The 16113-nt window shown below is 36.8% G+C and overlaps 1 protein-coding gene across 6 annotated transcripts in view; it reads left to right on the top strand.

Annotated features, from left to right (window-relative positions):
- The first annotated feature begins 1109 nt into the window (after positions 1-1109).
- tspan17 (tetraspanin 17) overlaps positions 1110-16113 on the top strand; it is a 34388-nt gene continuing 19384 nt past the window's right edge. For 3 of the 6 annotated variants that reach the window (XR_013210331.1, XM_077247621.1, XM_077247619.1), the window contains exons 1-7: positions 1110-1574; positions 9080-9130; positions 10216-10362; positions 10641-10811; positions 11004-11129; positions 13090-13137; positions 14431-14547. Coding sequence is in view for 5 of the 6 variants with exons in the window: in XM_077247621.1 (XP_077103736.1) it covers positions 1488-1574; positions 9080-9130; positions 10216-10362; positions 10641-10811; positions 11004-11129; positions 13090-13137; positions 14431-14547 (747 nt within the window). In the remaining variant the exon portion in view is untranslated. Of the gene's footprint in view, positions 1575-9079; positions 9135-10215; positions 10363-10640; positions 10812-11003; positions 11130-13089; positions 13138-14430; positions 14548-16113 lie in introns of all 6 variants that reach the window. The other 3 variants (XM_077247620.1, XM_077247624.1, XM_077247622.1) reach the window with 3 other exon arrangements.

Here is a 16113-nt window from a genome sequence, read left to right as displayed (position 1 = left end):
CAGTCTATGGTTGGCCCCCAGTCTGGGGTAAGAAGCCCCCCTGGCTAATATTTGACAGAATGTATTAATTATTTTTGATATAATTCTAATTCTTATTTGTATATATACACACACTAAAAAAAAAAAAAAAAAAAAAAAAAAAAAATATATATATATATATATATATATATATATATATATATATATATATATATATTTTTTTTTTTTTTTTTAAGTGTCATTAATGTAAAACACTAAATCAACTATTGTAATAAAAATTGAATTTTGACAATTTAGTCAGACAAAGCAGAATCCCAGTTAACTAGATTAATCTGACAGTTAAAATTATTCTGTGACTTATGAATATCATATATTTAATTTGACTAGAATTATCAATTGACCTCAAAACTGAGCTGACACACACACACGCACGCACGCACGCACACACACACACACACGCACGCACGCACGCACGCACGCACGCACACACACACACACACACACACACACACACACACACACACACACACACACACACACACACACACGACATTATTTTTATTTTATTCAATTATAACAGATAATTGTCAGCATTTACAACATTGCCAAAGTATATAGGCTATTTAGTGGAATGGACAATTAAGGAAATGAATTACAGAAATATAGGAAATAAAGGTAAATCAAAATCAATAAAAAAAAGGGAAAAGGTAAAAAAAAACTACAACGTGAATTTGAATGAATTTACATACAAGATAGGGAATATGCAAAATACAGTTCACTAATGCAGGGTGGGAATTACAAGGTTGGGGGCAGGACATGTAATATACTAAACAGTAATTCTAAACATTATCTCTAGATTTATTACATTAAGGATAAACAAAAACAACAATATGATTACAAATTCATTGGAAAAGAAAACTTCATCAAGACTAACACAACAGATTTCGAAACCGAAATTACTTAAATAACCGCTATAAAAAGTTGACCAGAAAGACATTGTATATTTCACAACTTGTTGGTTAAATAAATCATCAATATAATGGATTCTGTCGCTGACAGGACTTTTACTATGACAGCTCGTTCACTTGACAGTGAGCTCTTGTTCTCTGAGTGCAGTGTCACGCTTCTCCATTCTTACTGGACTGTTAGATTGCTTTGGATTGTTTCCTCGGGACGTTCATAACAAGGTTAAAATATCAAAAACATCTCATGACACCAATCCAAAACGAGTGGGGTTTATCAGGGGGGACCTGGAGCATTATTTTCCCCACCCATTTACCCCATTCATCCCTTTTTTATATGTTAAAAACTGAAGAATTCAGCTCTGTGGAAAAAGCGTCTGTTGATGGTGCAGTGTTGTGGTTTGAGATGTATTGCTGGTTCGCAGCTTCGGCGGAAATGTAGATGGCTGCATGTGCATGAATCGTTTTCGAATCGAATTTTTGCCCTCGCTTTTGTATTTTACTGTTATTTGAATCAACACAACAGCGTTAGCTGACCTGGACAAAATGAGCAGAAAACAGCATCATTTTAAAGGAGCAGAGGTCAGCTGTTGTGTTAAATACTTCTTATTCGGATTCAACATCATATTTTGGGTAAGTTTTGTGGATCTGCAGTTCATTTGCTTATTATTGTGTTTCTCAAAATCATTAATTGTCTCCATAGTCTTTTCACTGTTTCTCCAACATCTTAATCGTTATTTCAAAACAAGTTTAGCTGGATAGATAATTAACAGTTAACGTTAGCCTAACGTTAACTTATTCATTTCACAACATGTAACATGAACGTATGAATTTGTATGAATATTACGTACCAGTGTTCATATTTCTATTTATATGTATAGTAAATTATCTTTATGAGGTGTATCATGTTGGATAGATTCTCAAATTCCCATCCAGGTAGAAAAATCACTTGTTTCCCTTAGGAATGGATTAGGCTGGTTTTGTTGGATCTTGCTTTTTCAGTACCTTTCCAGGTCTGGAGAATACATCCCATGGAGGATAAATAGGATTATCCAGGTCTCATTAGTTGGGCTAGCTTGGGTAAATTCCCAGGTTTAACAGAGATTAAGTTAACTTACCTCACAGCATTCAGTTTCCCCATGTCTATGTAGGAAATGATAATTTTTTGGGCTTTTTAGTCTTTCTCTTTCCACAAATGGATTTTTCATGTTCTTATCCATGTAGTGATTTAGAGGAAAAGTGATTGTATCAGTTCTAGAGTAATTCGGTTATGGTGGTATTGATTGTAATGGTAAATCACAAAATGTCACTGTTTCTGCTCACATCTGCTAGCCAATCTGTTCTTATTCTTTGTCTGATATTAATTCCAATCAGTAAAAACATATCTTTTAGGTGTATGGTTTTATTTTATGTGGTTTACATGCTTCAGCAAAACTTAAGTATTAAACTACGTGTTAAGAATATTTTTCTTTATTAAAGGGATAACTCACCTAAAATCTATCATTATTTACTCATTGTCATGTTGTTTGCTGTTATTGTCCCCCATGGAATAATAAAAAAAGAATATTCGTTTAGTTTCCCCTACATAATGACAGTTCATAGTGACCAATCGCGGCCACGCTACAAAACAAAAGCGAAGTAAAAGAAATTCACTCAAAAAATAAAAAATTCTTTGGAACACAAATTAATAACTTTTTTAATTAACTCTGAGAGCTTTCTGTCACAACAACATCTTATCTCACGTCAACACAACACACGATACATCGTGGTGTTCTTGTGAACGTGCATTGGAGATTAATATTTTGTAATTAAAGTTGTAAATTATATATATTTTTTCACAAACAAAGCACTCAGGCTGATTAATAAAATGGAGTTTAAACCACTGGAGTCACATGGATTACTTTATGTCTTTACTACCTTTCTGTGGCTTGAAAGTGGTAGTTGCATGTTTGGACTGTCAATGGAGGGACAGAAATCTCTCAGATTTCATCAAAAGGATTGTCATTTGTTTTCCGAAGATGAACGAATGTCTTGCGGGTTTGGAACGACATGACGGTGAGTAATCAATAACAGAATTTTCATTTTTGTGTGAACTAACCCTTTATGGAAACTTGAAACATAGGAAATGACCTGTATAGATGACTGTTATTGTGCTATTGTTGATCCTCCTTGCAGCTTGCTTGACAGCCATAATGGTATGGAAAATATCCAGTTGGGTTTGGATTGGAACAATTTGAGAGTGAGCAAATGATGACGAAATTTTATTTTTTGGGGGTAAAATCTCTCTCTCAAGTGACTCTTAATTCTTAAATATGGACATTTCTCCATTACTTCATCATTGAGGACCAATCACTCCACTATGGTTTTCATGTAAGAGAGTGATAAATTGTAAGATAAAAGGAATCACTTAGAGCGGGAAGCTTCCATTAGTCACTTGTGGGGTGAACACATCCCCTGGGGCATGATTCTGTTAAGATTTTTGATGTCATAAATTCCAGCTTGGTTTCTCTTCATTGGTTAGTATTGAATGGGGCAGTGAAGACCCCTCTGGAGGATGTGATGGTAATTGGTGCCCCGTCATGCTTTAATGCTGTCCCGTCTGAAATGTTAACCTTGCATAATGTTCCGCTCGCCTCTGTAACAGCTAGCCCTCCTACTGCCATTGTTCCCACTTTATAGAGAGCCTGTTGTGTTTTGTTGAAACTAAGACGCCAGTGTTTTCACCATATTGTCGCCAGAATGTCAGTCTATACTCCTGGAAGCTGAAATCAACCCTCTCTTAAACATGGTAGTTAAATTAAACACATGACTTAATCTTTTCAGGTGCAGTTCACTGTAAGTCAAATCTGATTCTTAAAGTTCATCTAAAAATGAAAGTTCTGTCATTATTTACTCACCCGGCCTCACGACTCTTTTTCTTCTGTGGAGTACAAAAGAAGGTGTTTTTTTTGTCATCAATGGGGTCCGGTGTTGTTTTGACTTTCATTGTATGGACGAAAACACTTGAAACTTTCTTTTCAGGTTAGGAGTGTTGTTGTCAAACTAAACCTATAAAAATTGATTTCATTAGTTGAAATAAAGCTGAAATAAAAAAAATATGACGTAAAAAATACTGATCAGTTAAAAATGCATAAGGAGAAAATTGTACATCTTACCACTTAAAAAGTAATTGTAAACCTCTTTTCAACAATTCTCATAATTGGAGATATCATTCATGTCTGTAGCTTGAACCATGCAGGATGAGTGCTTGTGTTATGGGTACGTTCAAATCCCTAACTCTAATTGAGCAAAAGCATCAATAATTAAGTCTGATTTTTATACTTCCTTGCATTTATTGTCCCCTCATCGTTTCTGAAAGCCTTCCATTGTCTCTCGACTCCTTTTGTCTTTGCAGACTGTTTGACCCCTGTGCACGGGTACCGTCTAATGCCTGTCTGATTGGTTTAAAGTGGAGACAGTCTGATCGGTCAGAAACCTACCTGATCCCAACAGAGCACTCCCTTCGCCTGCCTCTGACTGGGCCAAGTTGATGGCCTGTAATTACAGACGCCTTGCTCTCTAATCACAGTCTGATATCTACTCAGGAGGCTTTGCAGGGACATCTTAACATTCCCACATTAATCCCCCCAACCCCCCCCCCCCACAACCTTGACTCCTCCTCTCCAATTTTTCCTCCTCCTTTCCTTTCGGGAGCCTCGCAGACCCCTTGTCTTGTATTCAAATGAGGATGTTTGGGGGTAAGCAAATGGTGTGTGTGAAAAGGGACGTGCTCTTCCCACAGCGTCTGAGAGGCCCGAGTGCGAGCCGCGGCACTGTGTGTCTCAGTGAACCCCATTCATCCTCACTCTATGGAGCTGACGGGGGCCGTGCGACTATTGTCACACACACCGCCCCTGATGCGACAAAAACATTTGACTGATGCATTTGTTTGCACACTTAATGTGTCTGGCTCGTGTATTGTGTACAAACAAAGCAACGCACGTTTCTGATTTCTGAGAGAAACCTGAAGTGTTTATTGCGTGTGTTTGTGTCCTTGCTTGAGCTCGTGCTGAGATCATGTGTAGCCCTGTGTTTTTGTATGTTTTTCCTTTTCATATCCTCCAGGTTCATATGGCAGATGGGAACCACATGTCCGTTCCCCCTCTTCCTCTGTTGCTCTGCTAGGGAGTTTATTTCAATGCCATTTCCCAGCAGGCCCCACTCTCACTCAAACACATTGACTCATTCTCACTAAAACACAAATGAATCAAGCCAGAGTCATTCTGTTCCATCAAATATGAAACATTACTCTAACATGCCGTTTCTGAGGCAGTGCTGACACTTAGCAATTATGGGGGAATAAGAAGGTTCTGTTTTATGTGGTAAAATAAAACATTGTTTATAGTTTTTGTTTTGAAATAGACTAAAGTATACGGGTGAGATTCGTCCCCTTGATAAGGCCTAGAAGTCCACTCGTAACACATCTCTGGCGTCCTGAAATGATGATCTTGTCAATATTTCCATTTTACAGGCCAGAGAAAGATATTCTCTAACCAGTTAGAACCATAAACAGGCTCCAGTAAACCTGATACAAACGTTATGGGGACAACACTAGACTTGTATGTATTCTGAAGAAAAGGGTGGTATTTGTTCTTGTGCCAGGGTGTTGCAATGCAGTTGCTGAGGCTTTCTGAGTAATTTCATGTGCTGCTATGTGGTTGCTACTAGGTGCTTGCTTAAAAGGATATTTAACCCAAAAATGAAAATTCTGCAGTCAGTTGCTTGTTGTTCCAAACCCGTATGATTGTGTTCTTTGGCAATACAATGAATTTGTTTTGGACCCCATTGACTTTCATTGTATGGACAAAAACAGTTGCAACATTCTTCAAAATATCTTCTTTTGTGTTCCACAGAAGCAAGAAAGTCATACGGGTTTTGGATGACCCTCCAGGTGAAAATCACAAGTCAGATAATTTAAAAAAGTTATTGTACACTTTTGGTGTGTTCACACTTGGCAGCAAAAATAACTATTTATGAGAAAGTTAGCTGTTTGTTCAAATCTCTAGCCCTTAGTACTGTCAGCAAAATTAATATGCTTTCCTTAGCAAGAAGTGCTAACAAAGCCAGAAATACTACTATGTACTGAGTCAGACTTTCCATAAGCATAAGTTTCCATGGTGATGCAGCAGTTCTTTAATCAAATTAAGATAAAGATGTCAGAGGATGGAGAAGGAAAGCAAAAGCTGTTCCTATGGCTGTAACAGCTGGTGGAAAAAGTGGTTCTGCTCCCTGTCACAGCTGAGAGTTTAAGCCAAGAGTTTATTTGGCTGCCGTTTGTGATAATAAAGAGATACCGTATGTCTAATCATCCTACTGTGTGAGATAGCAGCTCTCCTTTGGTTGTCCAGAATTACTAAATAAGCTGTTTAAGTGCTCTACAATGCTTGATTGTGTCTTAATCCCGATATCCACATGGGCGTGACACAACACAGGCCTCCCCTGGATCAAGACCGTCAGAACTGGGGGAGATATACTGATGTCTTCATGATAGCGATGAGTGGGAATCAGTGGTATGGATTGACAGAGAAAGTGTGTGCAGTGGATGACTGGCCCTTAGATCTGTCCCATCCATCCATTGGATTAGCCGAGACCACAGGGAAATGGGATTATGGGATTTGCGGCTGCTGATACCCAACCTCTAACTCTCACCTTCCCGCTCTCACGTTTCCCCTCACGCTGGGATTGTTCTAACCTGCAGTCAAACACACAGCTGAGAGAGCCCGGTGGGAGTTTGACAGGGAATCTGTAGTTTTGATAACACTTTAGACCAAGAAGGTCAGTCATTAAATCAAACTTGCAGAAAAACGCTTTTCATTGCATAGTTTAGCCCAAGTAAAATTGTTCTGTAGTTGGTGTCATGACCTAGTAGTTGGTGCATGTGCTTAGGACATGTTGAGCTGTGGTGCTCACTTTCAAAGTCTCATCCCATTCTTTCTCTCTTTGGTAATTTCCTGTACCATCTCTGTGTAATAAAAGTGGTGTATGACTTTTTATTTTATTTTATAAAAAACCTAATGACTTTTGTGACTCTCAGAAGTTTTCTGAAACCTTCACCTTAGTCAGTTTAGACGTGTGGTAGATTTTCCCCTACGCACCTGACTTACATTTACCTGGGTGTCCAGTCGACATCCAAGCATCTACAGTCGACACTTAATAATATTTATACTCTAGCTCTGTGTCTACAGTCGACAACTGGCTTCGAGTCTGTCGACGTCTCAACCTATTTGAACACTATCACTTGGGAATAGAAGTAAGATCTCTAGTGTCTAGCATGCTATGCAGCAATAATCAGACAAACTCCAGACAATGTTTTAGAATATACTTTAATAATTAAGAATATGCCACCAGCAAAACCGAGTACAACATTTTTTATAGAATAGGAGCATGGCAACAGTGACATGATTCTTCATATCATTTTTTTTTTACAATATGGTTCTTCATATGTATAATTCAGAAAACCCTCTGTTATTAGGTAAAAGCAAATCCTGATTTCTTGATTATGCAAGATGTTTGTTATTCAGACACACAGTAACTTTGGCCAAAGTGTTGGGGGCATTTCATTTTTAAAAGCATATAAAAATTAATCCTGCAAGAAAAAGAAATGTTAGTAAAATCCATCATAGACGCCATATTGAATTTAAAGCAGATAAAAACGAGGCTGTGAGGGATAGACTTACAGTCTTTACAATGGCATGCATTGTAAAAAGGTTCTGCATCATGTAATTTTCACCACTTTTAAAAGTGTTTAGGCTGTGTTCACATTTGGCAGGATTGGTTAGATTAAAACAAACTCTGGTGCCATTGCTCTGTTAGTGCTTGCTGCTGTTTTGACTCTTTTACACATTTTATAAGCTCTTCAAGAGTTATTAGCTCCATCATATGGCATCATACGTACATACAGTGAGCACATTTAGCCCAGCACAAAGCATTGTTTTGGATTTTTTGTCGCACTCGCAAAATAAATGTCATAAAAGTCTTTTGGTTCTTTGTTAAGAATGACGGTGTGAACCAGGACTAAATGTATCATTTTCTTTTTTGGTCCAGACCAAGAGAACAGAACTACAAGTGGACACATCCTTAGTTTTTGTCTACTGAAAGTTTTTTTTAGAAAGACATTTCATCAGATGAACAATTGGTATATGTTGTTGAACAACAGTACAATCCATTGAGTTCATTGTAATTCTATCCCTCACAGCCTCGTTTTCATTCCTGTTAATTAAATAATATATAAAATACGGCGCTACCCTGACTAAGGTAAAGTCTATACGATAGTGGTAACCTGATACATTGGCAATGCTGATATGTTGGCTGATATTTAGGATTCTTAATTATTGGCATTGGCTGATAATTTTTTCTTTGTGGCAGATGTGTCAGGAGTATGACTCTTATTTTGACCGTGCAGGACTCTTATTTTAATTATTTTTTTATATTGATTTTCAAATAATGTAAATATTATGAAAAATGTATATACATTTAATTTTAGCAATTGTTAAGCATGTGTTTTTACTATCTTTAAATTAAATATGATATCAGATATATCAGCCACCCAGCTCCCTAATATTTCCGCATCGGCCATGAAAAAAAATCAATTTCGGTTGACCACTAAAACAATTGCTTTGTGAAACTTGTGTGGTTATCCACTGAGAATATCAATAACATATCTTTTTCTGAAGAATCTGGGTAAGAAATTAATAAAAGACTTTACCTTTAAAGTGTGATAATCAATTTAGTATCTGATTTTCCTCTGATCTTCTTGGGTAGACATGCCAGAACAGTAAAATTAGTGAACCATAAACCTCAATGTAATAAAACAGGTTCCTGTAAGCAGTGTCATCGAAGTGATTTCTCTCATTCAGATAAAAACAAGTCTTGGCTCCTTTTCAAGGAAACTTATGCCAAAGATGGCAGTGGATGCAGGGAAATAGCTACTTTCTGGATCTTTGATAAAAAACTCGGCCACTTTTTCTTTTTCAAATGGTTTGCCCTAAGATAAGAAGAGCACAGTGCTGTCTGAACATAGCAGTAACCTCATGTCATTATGGAGCGAGAATGAATTGTTTAAGTGGTGTAAATGTGATAAATTCTGTTGTGTGTTGCAGTTGCTGGGAGCTGCATTCCTGGGTATTGGACTTTGGGCTTGGGCAGAAAAGGCAAGTTGGAAACACAAATACAGAGTAACACAACGATCGGTGACATGCCTCAAATTCCTAATATTATTATCCATGTGGTTGCCAGAGCAACATAATCATAGACATAAACAGAAGAAGACAGCACACTTTAAAAGTACAAACTACCTACAAATACCCCATTGTCTCGTTCGGTCTGCCTGTTAAAGCATCAGAATTAATGTTTAACATATTTTCCTCTTGGACTTCATGCTTTATTTTATGAAATGTTCTTTTTGCCAAATGTAAAGACGTTCTGTGAATCCACCACGTTGCTTTTTCCTCCTTTTGATCTCTGAAACCTCCATTAAAGCCTCCTTAAACCATGACATTTGAGAGCATGTGGGTGGCATCTTTTATTTATTTCCATGACAGTTTAATGACTTTGTTATATTTTTGTTGCAGGCTTTTAACCATGCCGCATAGTTCAATAAGGCTTTGTATTTATTGTGACTATTCTCTATCCAAATTGTCGTCCCTCTTGGAAAAGGTCACCCTCACTGTTATGTATTCATGCATGAAAGGTGAATGTAATTTCTTCGCACTAATTTGAGGCGACTAGAAGTCAATTGGCTGATTAATAACCTGGAAATTGCTCCATTTCAGTCGTTGATTGTTCTACTAAAAGACACGTGTATGCCATATGGCACTTTGTATTAATGTCAGCCAATTATGGAACATCTTGGTAACACCATGTAAATAATTAATAAAGGGTTCATTTTTAAATTTGCTAAATGTTAATTACAGAAAAAAAGCATTAAGAATTGGACTGAGGGTGTTGAATTTGAAATAGTGATTTTAAATAAGTGTTCAAGTGAATTTCAGAGCTGCCTATTTTCCCCCCATCATGACAAAAAAGCAAGAACATACAAAAAAGGAACCTTGTTTATATTCACTGTCAGCATGGTCTAAAATCTGCTGTTGGTTCTGGGATTGAACTGAAATTTCACCCTGATGTGGAAATCCAAACGTGTAAGGCATGAATCACCGTGGAGAGTTGCAGGTGGTGAAGGATTTTAAGGTCAGGATGTGAACTTACAACAACTCTGTCTGATGTGTCTGTCCCACAGGGAGTGCTGTCAAACATCTCCTCCATCACAGATCTGGGCGGCTTCGACCCTGTCTGGCTGTTTATCGTAGTAGGAGGGGTGATGTTCATCCTAGGATTTGCCGGATGCATCGGTGCGCTCCGGGAAAACACGCTTCTGCTCAAATTTGTGAGTTCCACCCTTATATCCGGCCTGCAAACCCTGCATCCCATTTTTCTGCAACCTATTTCCCGGTCTCTGATTTCAAGGCTTATTTGTTTCCAGAAATGAATTGGTTATAACACAAGAATACACCCAGAAGTGATTGAAATGCCTCCTGGAGGAAATTTAAATGGCAATGATTTTATTGAAAAAATATTTACCTTAAATAATTACTAAAAACGAGTTACTGAGATTTTTAGGATAATGAAGTTCTGACTCCACTATCTATCTGTTTTCTCTTCTAGTTTTCAGTGTTTTTGGGCCTCATCTTTTTCCTGGAGCTCACAGCTGGCATTTTAGCCTTCGTATTCAAAGACTGGATCAAAGACCAGCTGAACTTCTTCATCAACAACAATGTTAAAGCATATCGGGATGACATTGACCTCCAGAACCTCATTGACTTTGCTCAAGAATATGTGAGTCAGCACTTCTCTTCCCCTCTCATTTTCTGCTGTGCTGTGGTATATATTTTGAATAAGACTTATGGTATGTTAGTGTGCACTAGAGAATTTGAGTCATGCATCTTGAATCATGCATTTTTTATATGAAACGTTTAACTGTAAATTACAGCTGTGTGATGATAATGGTGATGTTATGTATCACATCAGTGGTCGTGTTGTGGTGCTCATGGACCGAATGACTGGAACCTGAACATCTATTTCAACTGCACTGACTTTAACCCCAGCCGGGAAAGCTGTGGCGTTCCCTTCTCCTGTTGCGTCAAAGACCCTGCTGTGAGTGCCAGAAACTATCATTTCATCTGTTTACCAGTTGCTCTTCCCTGCTCCTGTTTCAGCAAGTTAACTGTGTTATCACAATCTTTGAACTGAACATCCTAACATATGTTCAGTCATAGAACAATGTGCTGGTTTTGTATTATGGGGATAACAGAATGTAGCTAAGGCCCTGTTTACACCTGGCATTAAGATGTTTTTTTCTTGATCGGATCACAAGGTAGACGCATACCCGTTTACACCTGTCGTTTTAATCCGTCTCTTATGTCCACATTCAACCACTTCTGTCCTGATTTCTTCGAGGGTATGGTCTATGGTAAATTCATGGGCTTTTTCAGATTTTTTTATCTAATTGGCGAAATAAGCTTGTGTAATTTACAAATGAACACGACTGGAGACGATGGAAAAATGAACGGAGAGCACCGAGCAGCTGCTTTTGTTTCTGCTCTGATAGACGCCAGACCACGGCAAACACCGTGAGTGCATGTTAGAAATCAGAAATGGCAAGAGAACATTGTGTTTGGTATGTTTTTTGTCTTCAAACCAAACTTAGGTCTCCAGCCGACAAAGCTTAAATCCCGTCTGGCGAGTGCGTTTCCCATAATGTTTACGCATTAAGTCAGTAAGTGGAGAGTAGTCGTCTTTTGTGGCTGTTTGCTCTTTATTGTTAGTCTGTTCATCTCAGGTCCATTAAATTATATTAAAACTTTTGATTTTAATAATGTATAAGTAAATGTTGGAATTAACATTAAAGCTGGAGTCCGTAACTTTTTAGGGTTAAAAATTATCCAAAATAAATTTTTGAGCAAGTACATAACCAGCCAGTGTTCAAAACTATCTGCTTGCCTTAGCTCGATTCAAAACAGTAAGCTTGTAATAATATTTTTAATTCCAGTGGTACTGCTGGATTTCCGCGGGAAATTTGAGCATGTCTTTGCGTCATTACGTCACATCTGTATATAAAGGTGTCTAGGCTAGTAGGCTATGTTGCGTTTGAGGATGTTTTCTCACAGCACTTGATATAATTAAACTTATCAATTTGATGGCGGATCCAGAAAGGTTCAAACGACAATCACCAGTGACAACTGGAGATTCACCTGATGTAAAATGCAAAGGACTTTTGACTTCGGAGTGGCTACAGAAAAAAAAAAGAGACTACAACCAGGCCCATGCGAAAACAAGGATAAATATCTGAAGGGCATTATATGTAGTCACGCCATGCTGATGTTGTTAACATTAACAATTTGAGAACAAAGTATAATTTGCATGGTTTGACATGATATGATAAGCGATCGTTAGATTTAATCAGAATGATTTACTGCAATGGTTTTTTTCCCTTAGTTGGTCAGAACAAAAGTGGATGTTTCTTACTTGTTCAGATGACATTTTCGGTGAAAATTCTTGTTTTGGTCATACTTCCAAATAGTAGAATCTGTGATTGTGAATGCCAGTATCCACACCGGCGCGGCGACTGACAGCCGCACATTCTCCTCAAAACATTGAATTAATCCGCACTGTGCCGCGCCGAGTCAAAATACATAAAGTTGATAATTACGCGAATAACCACAAATGCAAATTCCGAACAGAGATGGCGACAAAGAAGAAAAACTACGGACTGCAGCTTTAACCAAGATTAATAAAAGCTTTAGGGTTATTTTCATGGTTAGTCCATGTTAACTTATGTAGTTAATGTTAACATATGAAACCTGTTACTATTTTTATAGATCTTTAGCTGATAATAGTGTTGTTTAGCTGTTAAAAGGTTGAATGTGAAAAATCCTTCTCATCTCTTTTTATATTCTATTAAGTTGAGTGCTTCAATCCTAACAATTTTTTTCATGTTATATTAAACAATATGTTTTATCTGAAAATTTGTATTCTGTAATTTTATTCTATTATGAAGTCTGCGATAAAAAAAAAAAAGTAACTAAATGAGCATGTTTTCTTGGTCTCTCTCTAGGAGGATGTCCTGAATACACAGTGTGGCTATGATGTGCGGCATCAAGGAGTGAGTGTGTTATTACCAGTTATAAATGTTACCATTGTGCACATGCATAAAATATATTCTTGGTAATACTTTACAATAGTTTTTTATTTGTTAACATTAGTTAACTACAATAGTAAACATGAACTAACAAAGAACAATAACTCTACGGCTTTTATTCGTCTTAATGTTAATTTCAACATTTAACAGTACATTTTTTAAATGAAAACTTGTATTTGTTATCATTAGTAAATGTACTATGAACTAACTTGAACAATTGTATTTTCATTAACTAACACGGTAGATTTTTAAATGTTGTAAAAAAATATATGTAGTCAAGTGTATAAATCGTGTAGTGTCAGACCACCCTTTGAAAAGAGCACAGAAGGGTTAAGCGCATGAGAGATTCTGAGAGCATTTTAATTCCTCTTCTTCTCCTCAATAACAGTTTAAGCCTTTAAAAGTGATAATTAGTTTCTAGTTTTAGCCACGGGAAATTGTGGAGCTCTGTAATTGGGAAGTCAGCGGCTTATGGCAGTATGGGTGGAGTGACACTGCACTCACGGTTCACCAATGTCTCTCCTGTATCCATGGATACTCTTTCTCTTACAATCCACCTTTTAATAGGTTTTATTTGCTGTTATGTGTTTTTACTGTACTGTTTTTTGAGCTGTATGTATTAAAATACATTAAACCAATGTCTGCTCAAGGAATCATACTTTAAAAAGTTCTTTGTTCAACCATTTTCCACCTTTCATTGACTTTCTCTGAATCCCACCGACTTCCTACTGGTTTGGCGTTACGTTTCTAAAGTCTTTTGTGTCTTCTTTCCTGGGGGGACAAAAGATTCTATGGAGAACAAGTTTGTATGGTTCACAAAAGCTGGATTGTGTGCCTTTCTCTTTCTTCACCTTCAAATGTCACTGACAGCCCCAAATTACACCTTTTCATCTCCCTTCCTTCCCAGAATCCGATAGACAGTAGTTAAGACATTCCTGTATGTCTGTGTAATACAAACTGGATCTTCCCTGTGTCAGGTTATATGTGGTGAGCTGTGTGACATTTTATCTACTTAGCGTGGGAGTGAGTTCCTCCAGTTTTCCAGAGAGGATATTTGTTCTCAAATAGATTAATGCGCAGGTCCGCCCAGGTGAAGGCCTAATCGTTTATCCTGGACTTGTGTAAAGATTAAAGGTCAACTCGGAGGAGCGAACACCAATATGACACGCCGTGCACTTAAATGAAGATTTAGTTTCTTATTTTGATCTGACATGTTCCATTAAGTGATGTGCCTTTTTTAATAATCTTTTTAACTAGGAGTTGGATCAGCAGAAGTACATTTACACCAAGGGCTGCGTGGGGCAGTTTGAAAAGTGGCTGCAGGACAATCTGATCATTGTTGCTGGGATTTTTGTGGGGATTGCATTATTACAGGTAAGGACAATGATAATGGAAATGTTTCAAAGCATGCAAATATCTGTTAAAGATGTAGTAATAACTGAACAGATTTGCTTGAATGGGTCCTGAGTGGTAAAATGGTCACACAAGAATGAATGTTATGCTGCCACCCTCTGGTTGAGCTTTAAAATACAGCTTTAAATCTAGTTCCAACATTAATTGATACCAAAGTGAATCTTAAAATGTCCGGGTCATAATTCAACCCAAAATCAGAAGAAAAAATATAAATGTTATTTTTTCATTGTGGTATTTTCAGATACTACAATGTACACTACAGTTTAAAAGTTTGGGGTCGTTTTTTTAATGTTTTTGAAAAAGTATCTTCTGCTATCCAATGCTGCATTTATTTGATCAAAAATGCATTAAAAAACATAATTTTGTGGAATATTATTACAATTTAAAAAAAAAAATAATTTTTATTTTGAATATATTTTAAAATGTAATTTATTCCTGTGTTGGAAAAGCTGAATTGTCAGCATCATTATTCCAGTCTTCAGTGTCACATGATCCTTCAGAAATCATTATAATATGCTAATATGCTGCTCAAGAAACATTTCTTATTATTCTCAATGTTGAAAACTGTTGTGCTGCTTCATATTTTGTGGAAACCATGATTCAAAAATTCAGGATTCTTTGATGAATAGCAAGTTCGAAATGAACTTTTGTAACATTATAAATGTCTTTATTGTCAATTTTGGTCAATTTAATGCATCCTTGATGATGATAAAAGTATTTAAAAAAATGAATCTTACTAACAGCAAATGGTAGTGTATACTTAAAAAATGTACTATAAAAAATTTAAGTATCATGTTATTATTTCATAAAGTGAAAGAATTTGCAAAGGCTTGCAATTAAAGGGATAGTTCACCCAAAAAATGAAAATTTGCTTTTAATATACTCTTTTTTTCTTTCTTTTTTTTTCTTTCAATCGAACACTAAAAATATTTTTAGCTGAAACCGCGGTCCGCTGTGATCCATATAATGCTACAGTCAATGGCTACCGTCACTTTGAGAGTAAAAAAAACACATATACATGCAAAACATAATTGAAAAACAAAAAACCCGTGGCTTCTGACGATACATTGAGGTCTTATGAAGCGAAAAGGATCGAGCTTGTGATCCACACTATCTTGAGCGTGCTCAAGACCGTTTACAGAGGCTGCTTACGGGTAATAATGCGTTAAATAATGTTCAGTTTCTTGCACAGACTAATCGCTTCGCTTCCTAAGTCCACAAAGTATCACCAGGAGCCACGAGTATTAATTTTGTTTTGCATGTATATGTTTTAATATCTTTAATAAGTGCATCTTATGAATCACGAAGGACCATGTTTTCAGCTAAAAATGTTCTTTACTGTTCTACTGAAAGAAAAAAGACACCTACATCTTGGATGGCCTGAGGTGAGTAAATTAGCACCAAATTTACATTTTTGGGTGAAGTAACGCTTTAAGGAAGGGCGTGAAAAAATCCAAATGATCATAAAATCAGGCTTAATTTTCTTTATGCAAAATAGGTTTTATTTTAATTTTAAATATGAACCCG

This window comes from Siphateles boraxobius, unplaced genomic scaffold (genome assembly GCF_051911475.1).
Source record: "Siphateles boraxobius isolate OS27281-9 unplaced genomic scaffold, OSU_SipBor_1 3, whole genome shotgun sequence".
In the NCBI taxonomy this organism is placed as follows: Eukaryota; Metazoa; Chordata; class Actinopteri; order Cypriniformes; family Leuciscidae; genus Siphateles; species Siphateles boraxobius.
This window is presented reverse-complemented; position numbering and strand designations above follow the sequence as displayed.